Source organism: Carassius carassius, chromosome 13 (assembly GCF_963082965.1).
Source record: "Carassius carassius chromosome 13, fCarCar2.1, whole genome shotgun sequence".
In the NCBI taxonomy this organism is placed as follows: Eukaryota; Metazoa; Chordata; class Actinopteri; order Cypriniformes; family Cyprinidae; genus Carassius; species Carassius carassius.
Genome location: NC_081767.1, coordinates 20,632,656 through 20,651,794, shown reverse-complemented (window position 1 = coordinate 20,651,794; position 19,139 = coordinate 20,632,656). Strand labels below are relative to the sequence as shown.

Genomic DNA, 19,139 nt, shown 5'->3' with positions numbered 1-19,139 from the left:
AACATGCTTGATCGTGAGCATTTTGAGTTCAGTTCAGCAGAGCCGAACTGAATACGGTAGCTTTTTCTACTGTGTGCAGGACCCATTGAGATACATTTGGCAGTAGTTTTCCACGCTGCTAAATAATCTACTAAGGGAATCAGTCTCTCGAGACTAACCTCTGGTGTAAGAGGCCCCCGCAGGGGCAGCGAGCGTCTCAGCCCCGCTACGCGCACGGGCGGAAAATACTGAGAACGATGCTCACTGGGGACCGCTGCACCCTGGAACACTGGCAGGGTTGGCAGACCAGCCCCCAGAGGGCGCTGAGGCGAGACGGGCACCGTGTAATGCGGTGTACGCCGCTCTACCCCAGTAGGGGCCGCCCTTTGCAGTCGTGACCGAAACGTGTCAGGACATCTTAACCGAGGGCCTCACAGCCTGAAGTACAGCCCTCAGATCCGCCTTAGGCTGGGAAAACCCTGGTTCAGAGCGTTGCTTCAGCCTCCAGTCCCGACGCAGGGGGAGCGCGGGCGGCAACGCTCTGACTATAGACTGAGAGGGCTGCTCCTGCCCGGCAGCCCCTCCAGTATATATAATTTCTCAGAGTGAGCTAAATGTCATTATATTACTCAGAATTTAAGCAAACAAACAATCAGACGAGTAAACATGGTCTGCCTTGTTGGTATAATTCATATCTAACTTCTCATAGTCAGATAGATACTGAATTTAATTCCTCAGAATTAATGAAGTTAACCAATCAGACGAGTAAAGACGGTCTGGTTTTGGTAAGATTTACATCAAAACTCAAAATGATGTAATACACGTGTTGCCTCGGCAACACGCTGGCCGCTTAGTCACACAAACAATATTAATCTCCTCGGAGATAAGTAGCTGCATCTGCGAGTTCACAGAGGGGGAAGGAACCGCTGCGCGTGTTTCCGAACCTCGAGAATGAACTCTAAATCTAGGGAATACGGGTGGAGATAGGCAGAGCCGTCTTCACCCCGTCCTTAGATATACGAGAAGCACAGTCAGCCCCCTTATTTTTTCAGAGAGCTGACTGCGTGAGCTGCGCTCCTCATTAATGCTGCTCGCGTTGCCTCAGCAACACGCGAGCCTCTTAGTCACACAAACAATATTAATCTCCTTGGAGATAAGTAGCTGCTGCTGCGAATTCACAGAGGGGGAAGGAACCGATGCGCGTGCTTCCGAACCTCGAGAGCGAACTCTAGATCTAGGGAATATGGGTGGAGATAGGCTGAGCCGTCTTCGCCCCGTCCTTAGATGTGCGAGAAGCACAGTCAGCCCCCTTATTTTTTTCCCGAGAACTAACTGCGTGAGCTGCGCTCCTCATTAATGCTGCTCGTTATACAGTTAGGCATAATAAGCTTGTGAAACTGATGCTTGTGTAACTGTTTGTCTGTGCAACTGATGTTAATGCAGCTTATGTTTGTGCAACTGCGAACTCATCGACGCCCTCCGTTTCAATCTCCTCGGAGAAAAAAAGGCTGTGCATCACAGCCGTCACTCGGAGGGAAGGACCGCAACACTCGGGCTTCCGCACCCGGAGATCGGGCAGATCTGGCGGGTGAGGTAGGAGATAGGGACGCGCCCGTCTCCATACCCTCCTGCAAATCGTATCTGCAAACCCAGCAAGTGCAGGCGCCACTCTGCCTCGGCGAAAGCGGGACCGACACCGCAAGGAATGCTGGCGAAGACTCCCCCTCGAGAGAGTCCTCCGGGATCGAAGCATCCACATGGCTTGTACCAGTGCAGGCAGTCGGCTCCCTCAAGAGCTGTAACAGCGCGCATCGATCCCAGGCAGACCGCGCACAGACCGTGTATTCCCACTCGTGATGAACACACGCGGCTCGTGCCTTTATAGCTTCCTGGTCACTTACGTCACCCCGCCCGTGACGTCACGCTCTTCTATAAGACAGATTGGATATGATATTCAGAGTCGCTCACGCTAAACGCGTTCCCCAAAGCGTTGTTTGCCGCAGCTCGAGTACCTGAAGAGGAATTGTAGATTCAAACTGAAGGCATCAAAACTATGAATTAACACATGTGGAATTATATATGGAATTATATACATAACAAAAAAGTGTGAAAGGTTCTTCAAAGTAGCCACCTTTTGCTTTGATTACTGCTTTGCACACTCTTGGCATTCTCTTGATGAGCTTCGAGAGGTAGTCACCTGAAATGGTCTTCCAACAGTCTTGAAGGAGTTCCCCGAGAGATGCTTAGCACTTGTTGGCCCTTTTGCCTTCAGTCTGCGGTCCAGCTCACCCCTAAACCATCTCGATTGGGTTCAGGTCCAGTGACTGTGGAGGCCAGGTCATCTGGCGCAGCACCCCATCACTCTCCTTCTTGGTCAAATAGCCCTTGATGCCTTCAGTGTGACTCTACAATTTTCATAGTCATGAAAATAAAGAAAACTCTTTGAATGAGAAGGTTTGTCCAAAGGGGGGTGTCTGCGATCTTGGGTGACGGGATGGGGGGCTTATGATATTAGATTTCCTACCCTATAATAAAAGATAATGAATTTCAAACCTTAACTAAACACATTTTTATTCAAAGATCAACCGACTGTCATTACTCTTTAGTCTGCCACAAGAAACAACAACATTAAAATCATGAACTCAAATGTCATTGGAAAATAAAAAAATAAAACAAACAATGACTGTTGTAACATTGCGTAAATCAGACCTTTCTGTATTATGTATTTTTTTTTTTTTACACAGTGCCACGAACTGTCACTCCTGTATGCGTGCATCACTGTCCTCCTCACAGCTGCAGCAACTTGCGCTCTCTTCATCAAGCTTTAAAACAAAAAGGGGACAAAAAGTTTGTATTGTCTTTGTGCATATAGATTAATTAGATAAATGAATATCTAAATTCGTGCCTAGCCGCCTACGGTATTTTTTTAGAACTTAAGATGCTGCAGCCAATGAGCAGCCGGCGGGGGCTGGTTGCAGGACGACTCAACCTCCGCAGACAGTTTTTAATGTTTATCAGACAATCAGGGGCGGACTGGCCATCGGGAGCACCGGGACATTTCCCGGTGGCCTGACGGTCATTCTGGCCTGCCGGCTGCCGCTGTGCAGTTGATCAGACTGACGTGCAATAGGCTGGTATGCAACTGCGAATTAATACACCCCACATGGTTCGGCACGCGCTGAGACCGCTGTTCAACTTAAATCTGACAAAGCATCTGTAATAACACGTAAAACAAACAGGGTTCAGCTAATATATGTTTCTGTTGATGCATGCGCATTCTGGATTCCCAGACATTACAACAACAGCGATGGAAAAAACCTGTACAAATCATTCACTCTTGTTCAATACTAATACAAACACTGTATCAGTGCATTCTCTTAAAGTGACATTCTCTTAAAGTCTTTATATTAATCGAACAGCAACAACAAAGAAATCACTCACTGCTCTTGATTGAAAAGTTTTTCTTTACGTTAATGAAGAATTATCTTTCATGTATTGTACAAAATGCTATGCAGTTTTACATATGATTACTTTATTCAATTTCTGTACCTAAAAACTAATGCAAGACCTACCTAAAAAAACCTGAAAGTCAGTTTATTTTATTTGTATCTTTACTCTATTGTATTTATTTGTGCTGATGCTTGTTGTTAGAATATTCTTAATAATATATATATATATATTTATATATATATATATATATATATATATATATATATATATATGTGTGTGTATATGTATAGTTTTTCCATAAACATAGCACATACAATGGTACCGAAACCATGACTCTAAAACCGTGAAACAAACCGAACCGTGAAAAAGTTGAACTGTTCCACCCTAATATTTACATAATCATTTGGCAGACGGACGCTTTCATTCAAAGCGACTTACAATAGATAAAATCTATTAAAAAAAAAAATATATATATATATATATATATATATATATATATATATATTACAAATGTATATAATGATAGATGTTTTAAAAGACCATCTTAATGACAAACTAGCACACTGTTTTACATATGGGGATACAGTATTTTTTAAGTGCCAAAATCGACCAGAAATTGATTTTCTATTTCTAGCCTACAATATGTAGCCTAGTGTACAATGCTTATTTATTTTGAAGGTGACGAAGGAAGCAACAGTAGCACTAGTACTGCTAGTGCTCCTGCTGTTGAAAAAGATGGGGTGGACAGTTCAGCTTTTGAGTCAGAGCAGGAACCTTCAGCTAAAGTTTAAGCTATTAGAAAAACTAAACATGCTGACTATACTCTTTTATGATTTATAAGGTCATCAGTAGTACTGTGATCATTGGGACATACAATTGATGGCTGCATAATTAATATAGATTATTAAAAGTGCTTATTTCATATTGCAGAGAAATTCGATGTGCAGAGTGAGAGAGAGGGGGATTAAAGGAAGGAGGATAGAGACAGTGAATGCCTTGATAGTCCATTTGATTATTTTGCCAGTCCACAGTCTAGATTTTGATTTATTTTTTAGGTATAACCCAATTCAAACAACTGAAAGAGCCAAAGAGTTTAGCAGTCTGGTGGACACATGAATTGGGTGGTGGTGACTGCAGCAACAGAGGTAGCCTGGGGTGGAGTCAAATTCCCAGCCTGATATACTGTCCCAGTCCGCCACTGCAGACAATAACTACTCAAGATTTTGCTTTAGTATAATTTTCGGGACAATTAGGGCCAGATTTGGGATTCGGGAAAACAGTTTAGATTTCGTGACTGTCCCGAATTTTTTGGGACGTCTTTTCACCCTACCTGAAAGAGCTACTGCATTACTTCATTAGCTTGCGTCTGACCTGCAGTGATATCATTCAGGCTTGGTGGGGTGTCAGCCAGCGAGTAATCTGATTCTGACCGTTGTAGCAGAAATGACTCGAACCAGACAAATTAAAGAGTCAATCAGGGCTGTGGCTGAAACACGAGCTGAATTCCTCAGTAAGGCAACAGGAAGTCATAAAACATTCTGTGCCACAAGTCCCAAGCAAGATAACCAACTAACCAACGCTTTCACAGAACAGCTTTTAACATTAACACCACTAGAACAATTATTGACAATTTCAATTCGGAGAAGAGATTTGTCAAATTTGTTGTTCGTAATTGATAAGCAACGCCAGACATCATGTGTAAACCCATGAGAGTACTATACAAGATCTTTTGACTTCCCCCACCCAGCAGAACCAGACTGAAATTCCTAAGGGGGAAGGGGCATTGAACCTCTGGTCTCCACAGAAATCTCTGTCAAGAGAATGGCAAAGAAACTGTCTTTTCTACATGTATATGGACCAAAATGAACTCCAAAATGACTTCTAAATGAATATCAGTCCATCGCTTAACTCCATATTCATTTATATGTAACCCACACATTTGACTATCATGTTATAATCACTTATTGTGTATGTCTTTTAATAACTATGGGATAGCTTAAGGATACATAGTCATGTCTAGTATCTATGTAATCGAATCTGCTTGCTTGAAATAGTCCTGACAATCAATTATTGGTCGAATGTATCATATTCTTGTTATAGGAATCATGTCCAAAATTATACCCTGCAAGAGTAGGAAAATTCGGACCACATGCTTGGTAAGATAAACATATGATTTATGATACCCCCGAGCCAAGACAATATCTGATTGGTCAAGACAACATTTGAGGTGTGGCCAACAGGCCAGTTTAAATACTTAGGACACCATAAAATCTTGCTTTTAGTCTCTAGCTATGCTTCTGCTATTAGTCATGTCTGCTTTTAGTTCTAGCCTTGCTTTTGCTATCAGTCATGCCAGCTTTTAGCTTTGCTTCTTAGCTTTAGCTTTTAGCCATGCTGTTTGTCATCACTGTTCTTTGAGCGCGGTTCCAGCGTGCTTCAGCCTGCACGCCTGCTGCTACTTAGCCACAATGAGAAGAAACACCACATAGTCTCGTCAAACTTTATTTATTTTCTTTTCCGTTTGAGAGTTTCGTGTTCTGAGTTAAGTTTTGTAACGTCGAGTTTCAACTTCAACCCGCACACAACTCCGTCTTCAGCCAACGCCCAACCAGGGCTTCCCAAGACGTCACTTCAACGACTACTGAACTTCCAGCCAACCAGCGACAACAAAGGGACACCTTTACTCAGGCAATGTACCTTCAGACATTTGTACTGGACTGGTGTATCTAATATAATTTTCACCTCATTGAGGAACTCAATTCGAGGGTTACTTAAGTGATTGATGGTTGTTCATGTCTATGCAATTTAACGTATTGCTGTAAACTTGGGATTCCACATTTCCATTCTCTTAAACTCATCTTTCCCTAACTTTCGATCTTCCTGCAACTTGTGTGAATGTGTGCGTGCGTGTGTTTGTGTGTTAGATTAGCTTATATGTCTTAGATTTATCTAATAAAGCCTTATTCATATTGAAAAGAGAAGTATCTTGTGTTTTGTGCTTACAAGTTAATGTCTTAAACTGCCGATCTTGTTACTGTGCTAATTGATAGTGTTTTCACTATAGTTTGGATATTAATATCCGGCGCAGATTTGATGTTAAACGGCTCGTTCAGTGAATCGCAGGGCGTCTCAGTGATCAGCCATGAAACAGTGATTCTGTTCAAATTCCCTTTAAAATCTTAAATGATTCCCTTTGAGCTAAATTGACCTGTTTCCCTTACACAGTGATGTTTTAGTACTCAGAGTCTAAAGCCAGGAGAGCATATTAAGTGTTGTTCACTGTATTTGAATTTTTATTGAGCCGAGTGTGAGCGTTTCATACACTGTCTCCGGCCACGTTGAGTTGTTACTGACAGCGGCAAAATCAACGCATGTGCTTTTCATTTGTATAACTTAAGGGTGTATGGGTACTGTAGTCTCTGCTCTCGGTGGGACGAATTAGGAAGCTTGCATTGTGAAGGGCGCTCTGAGAAGCGGCAGCGCAGGCAAAAGATTAAAACCTCTATTAAAACAGATGTCCAAATGAGCGTACCGGTACGCTAAAAGCACGTTCTGGGCGCACGGAGAGGTGGCGGTACGCTCAAGAGCTATATTTAGAAGTGGCGCTACTGAGTACCGGTGCGTACTGGCCCACTTAAAGCACTGATCATAACACTGAAGACTGGAGTAATTGCTTCTGAAAATTTAGCTTGAATCTAAAATATTTAAATAAAACATATTTTAAAATATATTAAATTAGAAATTAGAAATACAGTACACACTATCTTTTTGATTTCTTTAATTTTTTTATTTATTGGTGATTAAGATAAATTCTGACTGGTTCAAATTTCATCCATCACTGTAGTAAATAAGATTATTTGTGTAGTATTGGAGTTAACATGCATTTCTGTTCTTTCTGTATTACAGTATTATTTCACAGTCAGCTTCAACCATGAGAATCAGAAGGCTCTGGAGCTTCGTACAGAAGATGTTAAGGACTGTGATGAATGGGTGGCAGCAATATCACATGCTAGGTAAGTAAACTCTTTCAGTGAAAATAAATAAATAAAAAATGCATGTATACTATTGTCTACTTCAGTGAACAGCGTGGGTGGGGCTAGGGAGGGGCTAGCAGGTGCTTCAGCACCCCAGACAAAGACAAGCGCACCCCCACAGATTTTTTCTTGGAATCAATTATATACAGGCAGTAGCATATTGCATTTAATAAATAGCTGATAATAAAAAAAGAAACAAATAAATAAAAAACATTTGACTCATGCATAACACGAGGAATGCAATATCGGGGTGATTTGCAGCTGTTGCACTTTTCGTAATTATATTTTTTATTAAAAAAATGGAGGGCTTCCTTGTGCTAAGTAGGCCTGCCCCCGACTAAAGATTTTTCTAGTCAACTAGTTGTACGTTATATAAATTGAATATAATAATATACTATAGGCAGGCGTATTATAGCCTATTCCGTACTCAAGCTCGCACATAAAGCAATTGCCTCAAGGCTCCAGCAAGTGATTATGAATGTGTCGGGGAAAATAAATAAAGAGGAGGATTTTTTGCGAAGTGGACAGATTCCATGTCTCATTATCTATAATTAGCCTGAAGCTTGTTTAAGCAGTCTTGGATGTTGCAGAGGTTCTTTTAGGAATATTGTTTTTTTTTAGTAATGAACTTCAAATTCTCTGTTGGGAACTAACAAACAAAGCACAACATGTTGTGCATTTAATAACAAAGAGCCATAATGTAGTCAAAGACAAATGTGCATTTTGATATGTTTTCAGTTTGTTATGTTCATGTGATAGTTAGGCATAAAAGGTTAACCCTGTTAAGAGAAATATTATACGTTTATATACAATATACTGTTTCAGAAATATATCCAATTGTTTTATAAGGTGAAAAAATTGTGCAGATTTGCAAAAAAAAAAAAGAAAAGATAATTAGATCAGATCATGGTTTTGACTTGTTGGTTTATTACTGTGATTAGTAGATTAAAAGCTTTTTTAGTATTTTTGTGTTAGCCTTGTATGAATTGAAACAATCATGTCAGGATTTTAACTTAAGTAATTTTATAATATAAGTAATATAATAATAAAAGTAATTTTGATTGTTCACTATGTAATTTAATTGGTAAACATTAACATTTTATGTATAATAGCAGTAAAGCTTGATAAAATACACTACAGGTTAATGAGGTCTGTGTTACAAAACTGCTTATCCCATCATCCTTTTGTCAGCTTTAATAAGACACTCAACCATGATTATTTCCTCTCCATTTTGATGCAATAGCACTAAAAATCATGCTATAACACGAAATTGCTAAACACATCCATATTATCAGTATCATAATTATTCTTAGACTAGTTTACGTCACTTATTTCTATCATCACTACTCAGCCAGGCACTATACTACCATTCATTGTTTTTGTTTAGGTTTTTTTTTTTTTTTTTTGGAAAGAAAATTATATTTTTATTCAACAAGCATGTGTTAATTTCATCACTAGTGACAGTAAATAAATTTTTCGTCACAAAAGACTTCTATTTCAAATAAATGCCATTCTTTTAACATTTGTATTCCTCAAATAATACTTAAAATGTATCACAGTTTCCTCAAAAATATTAAGAAATACAACTGTTTTCATCAGTAATAAGAAATTCTTAAGCACTAAATCAGCATCACGCTACTCTGCCGGAAGGAACAAAGAGCCGAGGATAATAGAAAAAGTCTTTATTAATCCAACACAGGAGTAAATCCAATATGGAGAACAGGAGGAAGACACACATATGGAACTGGTAGACCCAAAAAAACTGAACTGAAAGGACTAGGGTTAACAAGGCAGAATAATAGGGAAACACAGTTGTATGGAATCAATTAATAATCAACCTAAACAAGGACAGGAAACAGACCAAATAAGGAAAAACAGGAATTGACACACACGACAACAGGTCCAAAGAGTTCTGAAGGATTATGTGACACTGAAAACTGCAGTACCAGCTGAAAACTCAGCTTTGCCAACATTTGAATTAATTATATTATAAAATGCATTCAAATAAAAAAAGTTATTTATATTGTAACATTTCACAATACAAGTGCTTTTTTTTACTATATTTCTGATCATGCAGCTTTGGTGAGCATAAGAGACTTCTTTTAAAAACATAAAACAATCTTATAATGCCCTTTTTTTAACAGTAGCTTATGTTTCGAGCATATTTGTGGTTCATGCATTTGATTATTTCACCAATTAATTACCAGCAGATATAGTAACAGATATATAAACAGCTTAACATATAAGTTTTGCGGGTATTAAATAATACACACTCACTAGATTCCCTTTCATAATCAGGTGTAGTTTATTTTTAAGGAGCAGGTCTGTGTTTGTGAAGAGGGGGGATGGTGCTCCGTTCTGGTCTCAGTCTATACTGGAGGTCTATTTTGGCCGTTTATCTCTGGCTATGCCCTGCAGCAGTTCTAAATCTGTGTGCATAAACATGAAGGCGTCTGGATTTGCTTGCTGTTTTGAGATAAGCACTGCACCAACAATTCAGTTTAATTGTTGAATTTGAGCATCCACAGTTTGCTCTGATAACGTGTGTGCTTATGGGGTTACGTGTTAACACTGTGTCTCTGCTAATGAGCTTTATTTCTAGTATAACGTGATGTTCCTCATTGTGTGGAGTGTGTGTGTGCACACTCATGTTTGTATTTGTGTCCTGTATCCCTTTGTGCATGGATGTGTATGTGTGTGTGTGTGTGTGTGTTTGTATTCATATGTGTGTGTGTGTTCTGTGTGCAGCTACAGAAACCTGGCCAATGAGCATGAAACGCTCATGCAGAAGTACCTCCATCTACTCCAAATCGTGGAGACCGAGAAAACAGTTGCTAAGCAACTTCGACAACAGATAGAAGATGGGGAGATTGAGATTGAACGTCTAAAATCAGAGGTAAAATTTGTAATTCAGAATGCAGTAAGGATTGTTTATCTATAATGAACATGCAAAACTTTTACTGCATATAAAGTTAATTCTGTCTCTCAGAAGTGACAGTGTTGTCTGGGAAATGAGTTCAAAACTAAATATTAGACATATTGTCTGAACAGCTAGTCAGCTTGTTTTAAAGGAGCCCCTTGTAAAAAGGTTGTCTTCAGGTTCCCCTGAACATGGTTTACATAAGATATGTTTGCAAAACAGAATTAAAAATAATGCAGTGATTGCATTATTATGGAATAAGAGAATTTAAAAAATAAATTAGTATAATTGGAAAAACTTAAACTAAAATACCTTTTAACTTACAAATAACAACTAAATAACACAAATGAATGTTATGTTTTGTTACAGAATATATTACAATTATTTATCATGCATTGTAAAAAAAACAACAAAAAAAACAGCGGTGGTTGCCATAAATTCACTGAAAATATATATGGTGACAAGTTGTTTTAGGTATTGCAGGATGGCATATTGGTACCTGTATATTTTACAACCATAAATTTCATGAAGTCATATAATATTAAAGGGATAGTTCATTGAAAAATGAAAATTATGTCATTAATTACTCACCCTCATGTCGTTCCAAACCCGTAAGATCTCCGTTTCTCTTTGGAACACAGTTTAAGATATTTTAGATTTAGTCCGAGAGCTTTCTATGGGATTTAAATCCTGCCATGATTCAAAACTGAAAATACAGGTCTGAAAGGTTGAAACTAAGTGTTCGAAAACTCAAAATCTTACAAAAAAAAGTTTTGCAAGATCGAAAAATAAGATTTGCAAGCTTGCAAAATGTAAAAAAAAGAAAAAATATCTCTGCAAACATTATGTTGTTTTTTAGATTTCCTTCTTCAGAACTGCAACATTTTTTTACGATGTTGCGCAAATAAATTTTCAGAGTTTCAAATTTGTCAGTGTTCTCCCACTGTATTAGATTGTTTTCCAGGTTTGAAACCTTGTAAATGGTGATCTGAAAACTGGTGTGCGAATGTGTGAATGTTTTTTTTTTTGAAATTCTGAAAACAGAGCTTTGCAGGCTTGCAAAGTGGTAAAAAAAATTACATCTCTTCAAACGTAATTTTGTTTTTGAGTTTTCCCTCTTCAGAAGTGCAACACTCTTTTTTATGGTGTTGTGCAATCATTTTTTCAGAGTTTCGAATTTGTCACTGTTCTCCCAGTGTATAGTTTGTTTTCAAGATTTGAAACCTTGTAAATAGTGATCTGAAAACTGGTGTGCGAATAGGTGAAAAAAAGTTTTGAAACTCTGAAAACTGAGGTTCGAAAGGGCGAAACTTATTATATTACATTACATTAGCACTCCTATTGCAGACTATTTTTTCAGAGCTGAGTTTACAACACCCACTTTGCGGAGATACGCACACACAGTTGCGAGCTTGCTTCTCACGTGATTTGTGGCAGCGTTGTCACGCAGCTCTGCTCTGAAACTCTGAAACTCAGACTGAGCGAAAATGAAGCTTCGCAACCTCGCAACTAAAAAAAGCCTGGAGGGAGGGCCTTCTGCTCTTGGCCAATGCTTTGCTGTCTGCTGACGTACAGTCCAATCACAAGTCGTATTTACAGGAAAGGTGGGATTGACCGACTGCTCCGCCAATGACAAAAGCGCACAGGATACGCAAACAGGATGCACAGATTTCTGTCCACAAGGCGGTCCCTCGCGGTCCAGTTCTAAAATAAAGGTTTACCCACTTGTCGCTGAAATTCACCATACAATTGCCAGTAGCCACTGAGTTTACCACTGATAGACCGGCGGTGCATCAGTATACACACTTGCACCTTGTCTGGTTTAGGCCTGTCATTGATAAATAATGATGACAATAAAAACGCCAGTAGGTGACAGCAAAACCATGGTTTTAAGTAGGCTATTTATTGAATCGTTCAAATCAAACTTTTCGTTCAAAACGCCTGATTCTATTAGAAAGGAAACAAAAGAGTCCATTTGAATGGACTGTTGAATCACTGGCTCACTTGATTCGTTGAAAATCTGATGAATTCAAGGAACAAAACACTGCTCACTTAAAAAAGTTGGGTTAAAAACGACCCAACAGCTAACCCAATGGTGGGTTGATATAGCACCGACCTATTGTTGTGTTATTTTAACCCAATAAATTAGGTAACTAGTTTTACCCAATAAATTGGTTTACAAAGAACTAATCTGTTGGGTTATTTGGCCAAAATGATGCTTTAACCAACCTAGTAATAATATTATTATTACTATTATTGCCATGTAAATAAATAACTCACAACTTAAGTAATATTAACAATGCTTTATTTACATTCGATTAGACATTACATTCAAAAGTTATTGTTGCAATTGTTTTAATGTATCTCCTATGAAATTGTTTCAATAAAAGTCTCATAAGGCGACAGTGTGTTGAGGGAACACCTCTAGGCACAGAATATTAATGTTAAATTAATTAATTAATTTATAATTATGTTTTAAGTTCTAAGAAGCATGGAACACAAAAAAACAAACAAACAGTTGTAAACATTAGAAATTGTAAACATTTTCATTAAGTTATTGTTGCAATTGCTTTAGTTTAGTTTCAATCGCAAAATTAATGCAGTGTCTTAAAATCCTGTCAAAGCTAAGGATATTCAATGAAAACAATTGGCGTTGTTCATTGGCCGGGCATCGACCAATAAAATGTCTTCATTCGCACCAAAACCCCGCCCCCAGCTCTGCTCTCTCACATCTGCATATACAAGTGCACAAGTGAGTTTTGCAACAGAATACCGCAAAAAGAGTAGCAAAAGTCAGAGCGCTAGGATTTGAACTTGTACTTCCAGATCTGAGAGGTTGTAAGTGCCGACTTGACGTTGTGCAGCGAAACTGAAGTAAAGTGCAAAAGTAAATATGTCGTAAACGTGTGTATGTCATTTTCTTTGTGTGAATGTCATTCTACACATTTGTAACTATTAGTCTACAACTTCCAATTCAAAACACGGGTGTTTTGATCATTGTCTGTGTGTGCAAATTGAAAGATTCAACTTTTCACATCAGAGCTGTGAGTGTAAATTTTAACTTACAAATACAAATATTAATATGTCAAGTTCTCACATTCAGATCTTCAACCTCTCGAGTTTTGCTACTGATTTACCTTTATAGTTTGGATCAGACTCCGAGTAATCAGAGAGAGAGAGAGAGAGAGAGAGAGAGAGAGAGAGAGAGTGGACTGTGGAAGCGCACAGCTGGAGCAGAGAAGCAGAACTACTGTTCAGGGTTTTAGGTCAGTTTCATCTGTAAAGATGCTTTTTTGTCTTTGTTTTTTTATTTAATTAATCAAGCAGCAGCACGTTGCTCATCAGTCATCACTCAAAATACTATATAAAGGACATCATTATTATCTGTTGTAATGTTACAGTAGGAATTTAGCTGAAAAAAATTCAGATTTTTTTTTATAGGTTTAGGGGGAGCTACGAGAGACAACACCACAACCCTTACGAAAATTAACATTTTAATATTTAACTATAAATCCAGAGAAAATGGTTACTATTGTTTAACTGTGGTAACCAAAAATGTAAAATTATTTTACAAATGTATTTATTTAAAAATAAATACAAATCCATTTGTGTTTTCAACCTCTGCCATCTCAATATACTGTAGGAGTACACGAGCACATAAACATAATTTCTAGAACTGCTCTGTGTCACTTCATGTGCATTTTACTTATTTTGAGAAAACTATCATCATATACAAAGAGACAGCAGTTTAAAAAAAACACCAATGTTTCAGGAGTTTATTACACAGAATACGTCACATGCTTATTAGATAAATGTATTTAAGTTGATGTATATGCTTTCATTTATTATTCTTTAATTTTCACAAATTTAGAAAAGTAATCAAAAAGTACTCAAAAGTAATTAGTTACATTACTTTAATAAAGTAATTGAAAAAGTTACACTACTATTACATTTTAAACAGGGTAACTTGTAATCTGTAACCTATTACATTTCCAAAGTAACCTTCCCAACACTGTTTATAACACAGCATAACGTTACCTTCTTCCTGTAGCTGGCTGCTAAAGTGACTGTGTGACACTGGCAGGCTTCCGCTGGGTCTTGAAGCCGAGCGCTTCGGTTAAACACTTATCTGAAAATATGAATAACTTCCCAAAAAGTGTTGGAAAGAACATGGAAAGTTAGGAAGAGTATCACAACCGAGTATCAATAAATTGGCTGGCTATTATTGACATATTGGTGTCGTTAGTCGCAGATAGCGGACAAAAAGCAGTCAACAGGGGAGATATAAACATGGAAATAATTGGCTGAACATTTAGAAAAAAGCGGCAATAATACTATGTAAGAGCTTAAAGTCACTTTATAACGAAAAAAATAACATGTATACAATATGAATACTGTGTATAGTGTAATATTAACTCACCCGTGTATCTTCTTTATCTTCGTATCAGCTGCGGCGGCGGTCAACCGTTGAAATTTAAATTTTAACCCAACTGGCTGCGTTGTTATAGAAACAACCCAATAAATGTTCCGAATAACCCAACAGAACGACCCAATATTTTTAACCCAGTTATTGGGTACACAAAATAACCCAACGTTTTTTAGAGTGTGTGTTAAGGGCCGTTCACATGTCGCGCCTAAATACGCGTCGCTTTCTCCTCCTTTCCAAAGCGCTCGGCAGTTGCGCTCCTATGTATGGAAGGCATTTTCTGCCAAATTTAAATAAATAAATGATTAAAATTAAAATTAAAACCAGATTAACGATTTCATTACAGAAAACTGTACGCAAAATATGTGACAAAATTGAGAATGAAATTAAATGATTTCATTTTCATGGTGACATACCTGTCAAATTGAAAAATAAAATGCAATTGGTGATTTCACATTTCATTTTCAATACAGTCTCGAGGCAAGACTGTCAATATTAAAATGAAAAGCAAACGTGAAAAAGAAACTACACATACAGTTTTAACAAAGCTCTTTATTAACGCTCACGCAACAATAGTGACACAATTCAAATTTAAATGTAAATTTTACTTGTCATTTTAATTCCTCTTTTATTTCACTGTTTTCATTTTCGTTTTCATTTTCAAAGACAACCTGCATGCAAATTATATGTTAATGACTGGGTGTGGCTCAATTACGTTGTTACGTGGAGGAGCTATAATGGCGGTTATGGCCACTATAGCAGCAGAATTAAACCAGCTAGCAAACATTTCGGATGATAATGACTTCATTTTGCTACGAGTTGAATCTATCTTGGATAGGGGTGCTCCGATCACGATCGGCCGATCGTTAATGCGCATCTCGTCAGTAAAGCCGGTTCTCTAATCAGCGGTTAATTCCATCAGGTGCGTGATTTCACATAGAACAGCTGTTACTACACAGAGCCATTGTTAACGGAGAAGATGCGCAAATCCACGTTCATTTTCAGCGTTTATTGGCGCACCTTCTCAGTTAACATGATTTCCAAGTGGTTTGGTTTCTTAAAAACATCTTTACATTTGGATTACTTTGTTGGTTTTTTGTTTACAGAACTTCTGATTACGCTTGTGGAAAATGAGAGGAGGAGAGGGAGGGAGCTGTATTGATTATATTGTATTGATGGAAAGAGTTTTGTGTCCAATTGTGTCTTAATGTTTTTTTTTTTTTGTATATTTTGTAAGTTTTTTCTAATTGTGTGCCTTTGGACCTAAGTAAAAAAACAAAGACCCATCTCTTTTCTCTTTATTTTACAGAATGGCAACTTGAGACAGATTTATATTATACATAAATTTACACATGTATTTAATAATGTAAATATTAGTAATAAACTAAATTGCACTATTTCATGTTTCATGTACCTTATAAATATTGACATCATTACTGTGTGTGTGTATGGGTATACCTAGTACTTTACCTGTCTAGTCTACTTAATATACTATTTTCTTAATAAACTCCGTGGCTATAATTTTTCACAAGTATGCAGTTAAATAGCCGCATCCCTGAAGTTTATGACACACCAAGCCGTTTGAAAATCGGTTGAAAATTGAGCAAAATATAGTTATTTCAGCACTACATGCACAATAGACTTTAATGTTATAACTGGACGAGCGGTCCTGTCCTAAGATGGCCGCCGTGTGACGTCGTCGGGTCCCATTGGCTCTCAGCGCCGGTAAGCTATCTAGCCTTTCTATACATGTCTGTGGTTTCAACCATCATTCAACTCATGCACACGAGACTTCGACGATTGTCTCTAGCGCCGTTACTTGAATAAGCCACACCCACTCATTAACATGTAATTTGCATGCAGGTTGTCTTTGAAAATAAAAACGAAAATGAAAACCGTGAAATAAAAGAGGAATGAAAATGCCAAGTAAAATTTACATTTAAATTTGAATTGTGTCACTATTATTGCGTGAGCGTTAATAAAGAGCTTTGTAAAAACTATGTGTAGTTTCTTTTTCACGTTTGCTTTTCATTTTAATATTGGCAGTCTTGCCTCGAGACTGTATTGAAAATGAAATGTGAAATCACCAATTGCATTTTATTTTTCAATTTGACAGGTATGTCACCGTGAAAATGATATCATTTAATTTCATTCTCAATTTTGTCACATATTTTGCGTACAGTTTTCTGTAATGAAATAGTTAATCTGGTTTTAATTTTAATCATTTCATTTATTTATTTAAATTTGGCAGAAAATGCCTTCCATACCTATGCGCTGTTGTAGCTATAAAATAAATAGCACATTTTTGCTCGCGCACGTGCTGATACTCAATAATTAATGTTCAATGAATATAAAAACGTACACCATTTTTTTTCATGACTTAAATTATAAGGGAATTCTAACTGTATTTATTAATTCTAACAGGCTTCATTGCGAAGTGAATGCTTTTGGACTCTTAGGACGTGTTTTTGTTGGGTTTTTGCAAAGTCGGTGACTCAAAATGTCAGCTCTATCCTCTCTCAATCCGTCACAAACAGCGTATGAGGACAATGGAAGCAATAAAAAACAACAAATATACAAGTGCTATAACAAGTCTCAGTTAGCTTACACGTAACAAAGGCTTTTAAATAATATAAAGAAATACTGATAACAGATAGAATAGAAAAAGAATAGAGCAAGCTAGAGTTAGAGGTCTTTTTTGCCTTTGTTAATTGTATAATAAAAGAAAACCGATAGAATACAAAATAATAGAAAGCTTAATATTATTCTTTTTTTAAGAATAGTGAGTGTTAAAGTTAGAAGGTCAAATACATTTGGAAGAGATGTGTTTTAAGCCGATTCTTGAAGATAAGGATTGGGTACAGACAATCCAGTAAAGATTTACCCAAACGAAAGTATGAGACTACAGAATATCCTCAATGCAGAAAGCACTCTCTTTCACTCACACACAGTATCAATTTTAGCATGTGGTGGAGAACAAATAGTTTATCATATGTTTTAAACATTATATATTTATTATTTATATATATATATAATATATGAAAATACAGATGTTTAGATTATAATTCAGGTTTATTTTTACAAAATGTAGATTTTAAAACGTCTCAATACATATAGCCTATAGTGATTGCAGAAAAAAGTTAACCATGCATTCATAAATTTGTAATAAGCAATTATTTATAATTTTACTGAAATATTTTAATAAAAGTAAAAAAATACACTGTACACCTTTCTGAATATTTCAATATAATATCTAAATGTTCTTTTGGATGCACTATTGAAGTCACGTTAATTGTAATATTCGGTCTCTACATGAAGAGAGAGTCAGTGGTCCACTGCGTGAGGAAAGTGAGTCGTGAGGAAAGTGAATCGTTCGCTGCTTGAGGAAAGTGAGTCGCCAGCTGAGGAAAGTGAGGTGAGTGTGTATACTGATGCACCGCCGGTCTATCAGTGGTAAACTCAGTGGCTACTGGCAATTGTATGGTGAATTTCAGCGACAAGTGGGTAAACCTTTATTTTAGAACTGGACCGCGAGGGACCGCCTTGTGGACAGAAATCTGTGCATCCTGTTTGCGTATCCTGTGCGCTTTTGTCATTGGCGGAGCAGTCGGTCAATCCCACCTTTCCTGTAAATACGACTTGTGATTGGACTGTACGTCAGCAGACAGCAAAGCATTGGCCAAGAGCAGAAGGCCCTCCCTCCAGGCTTTTTTTATTTGCGAGGTTGCGAAGCTTCATTTTCGCTCAGTCTGAGTTTCAGAGTTTCAGAGCAGAGCTGCGTGACAACGCTGCCACAAATCACGTGAGACGCAAGCTCGCAACTGTGTGTGCGTATCTCCGCAAAGTGGGTGTTGTAAACTCAGCTCTGAAAAAATAGTCTGCAATAGGAGTGCTAATGTAATGTAATGTAATAAGTTTCGCCCTTTCGAACCTCAGTTTTCAGAGTTTCAAAACTTTTTTTCACCTATTCGCACACCAGTTTTCAGATCACTATTTACAAGGTTTCAAATCTTGAAAACAAACTATACACTGGGAGAACAGTGACAAATTCGAAACTCTGAAAAAATGATTGCACAACACCATAAAAAAGAGTGTTGCACTTCTGAAGAGGGAAAACTCAAAAACAAAATTACGTTTGAAGAGATGTAATTTTTTTTACCACTTTGCAAGCCTGCAAAGCTCTGTTTTCAGAGTTTCAAAAAAAACATTCACACATTCGCACACCAGTTTTCAGATCACCATTTACAAGGTTTCAAACCTGGAAAACAATCTAATACAGTGGGAGAACACTGACAAATTTGAAAAATTATTTGCGCAACATCGTAAAAAA

The 19,139-nt window shown here is 37.5% G+C and overlaps 1 protein-coding gene across 1 annotated transcript in view; it reads left to right on the top strand.

Moving 5' to 3' along the window:
* LOC132156076 (ras-specific guanine nucleotide-releasing factor 1) overlaps window positions 1-19,139 on the top strand; it is a 90,896-nt gene that overhangs the window by 14,482 nt on the left and 57,275 nt on the right. The window contains exons 2-3 of the mRNA XM_059564913.1: window positions 7,336-7,442; window positions 10,212-10,359. Of these exons, the coding sequence (XP_059420896.1) occupies window positions 7,336-7,442; window positions 10,212-10,359 (255 nt within the window). The remainder of the gene's footprint in view (window positions 1-7,335; window positions 7,443-10,211; window positions 10,360-19,139) is intronic.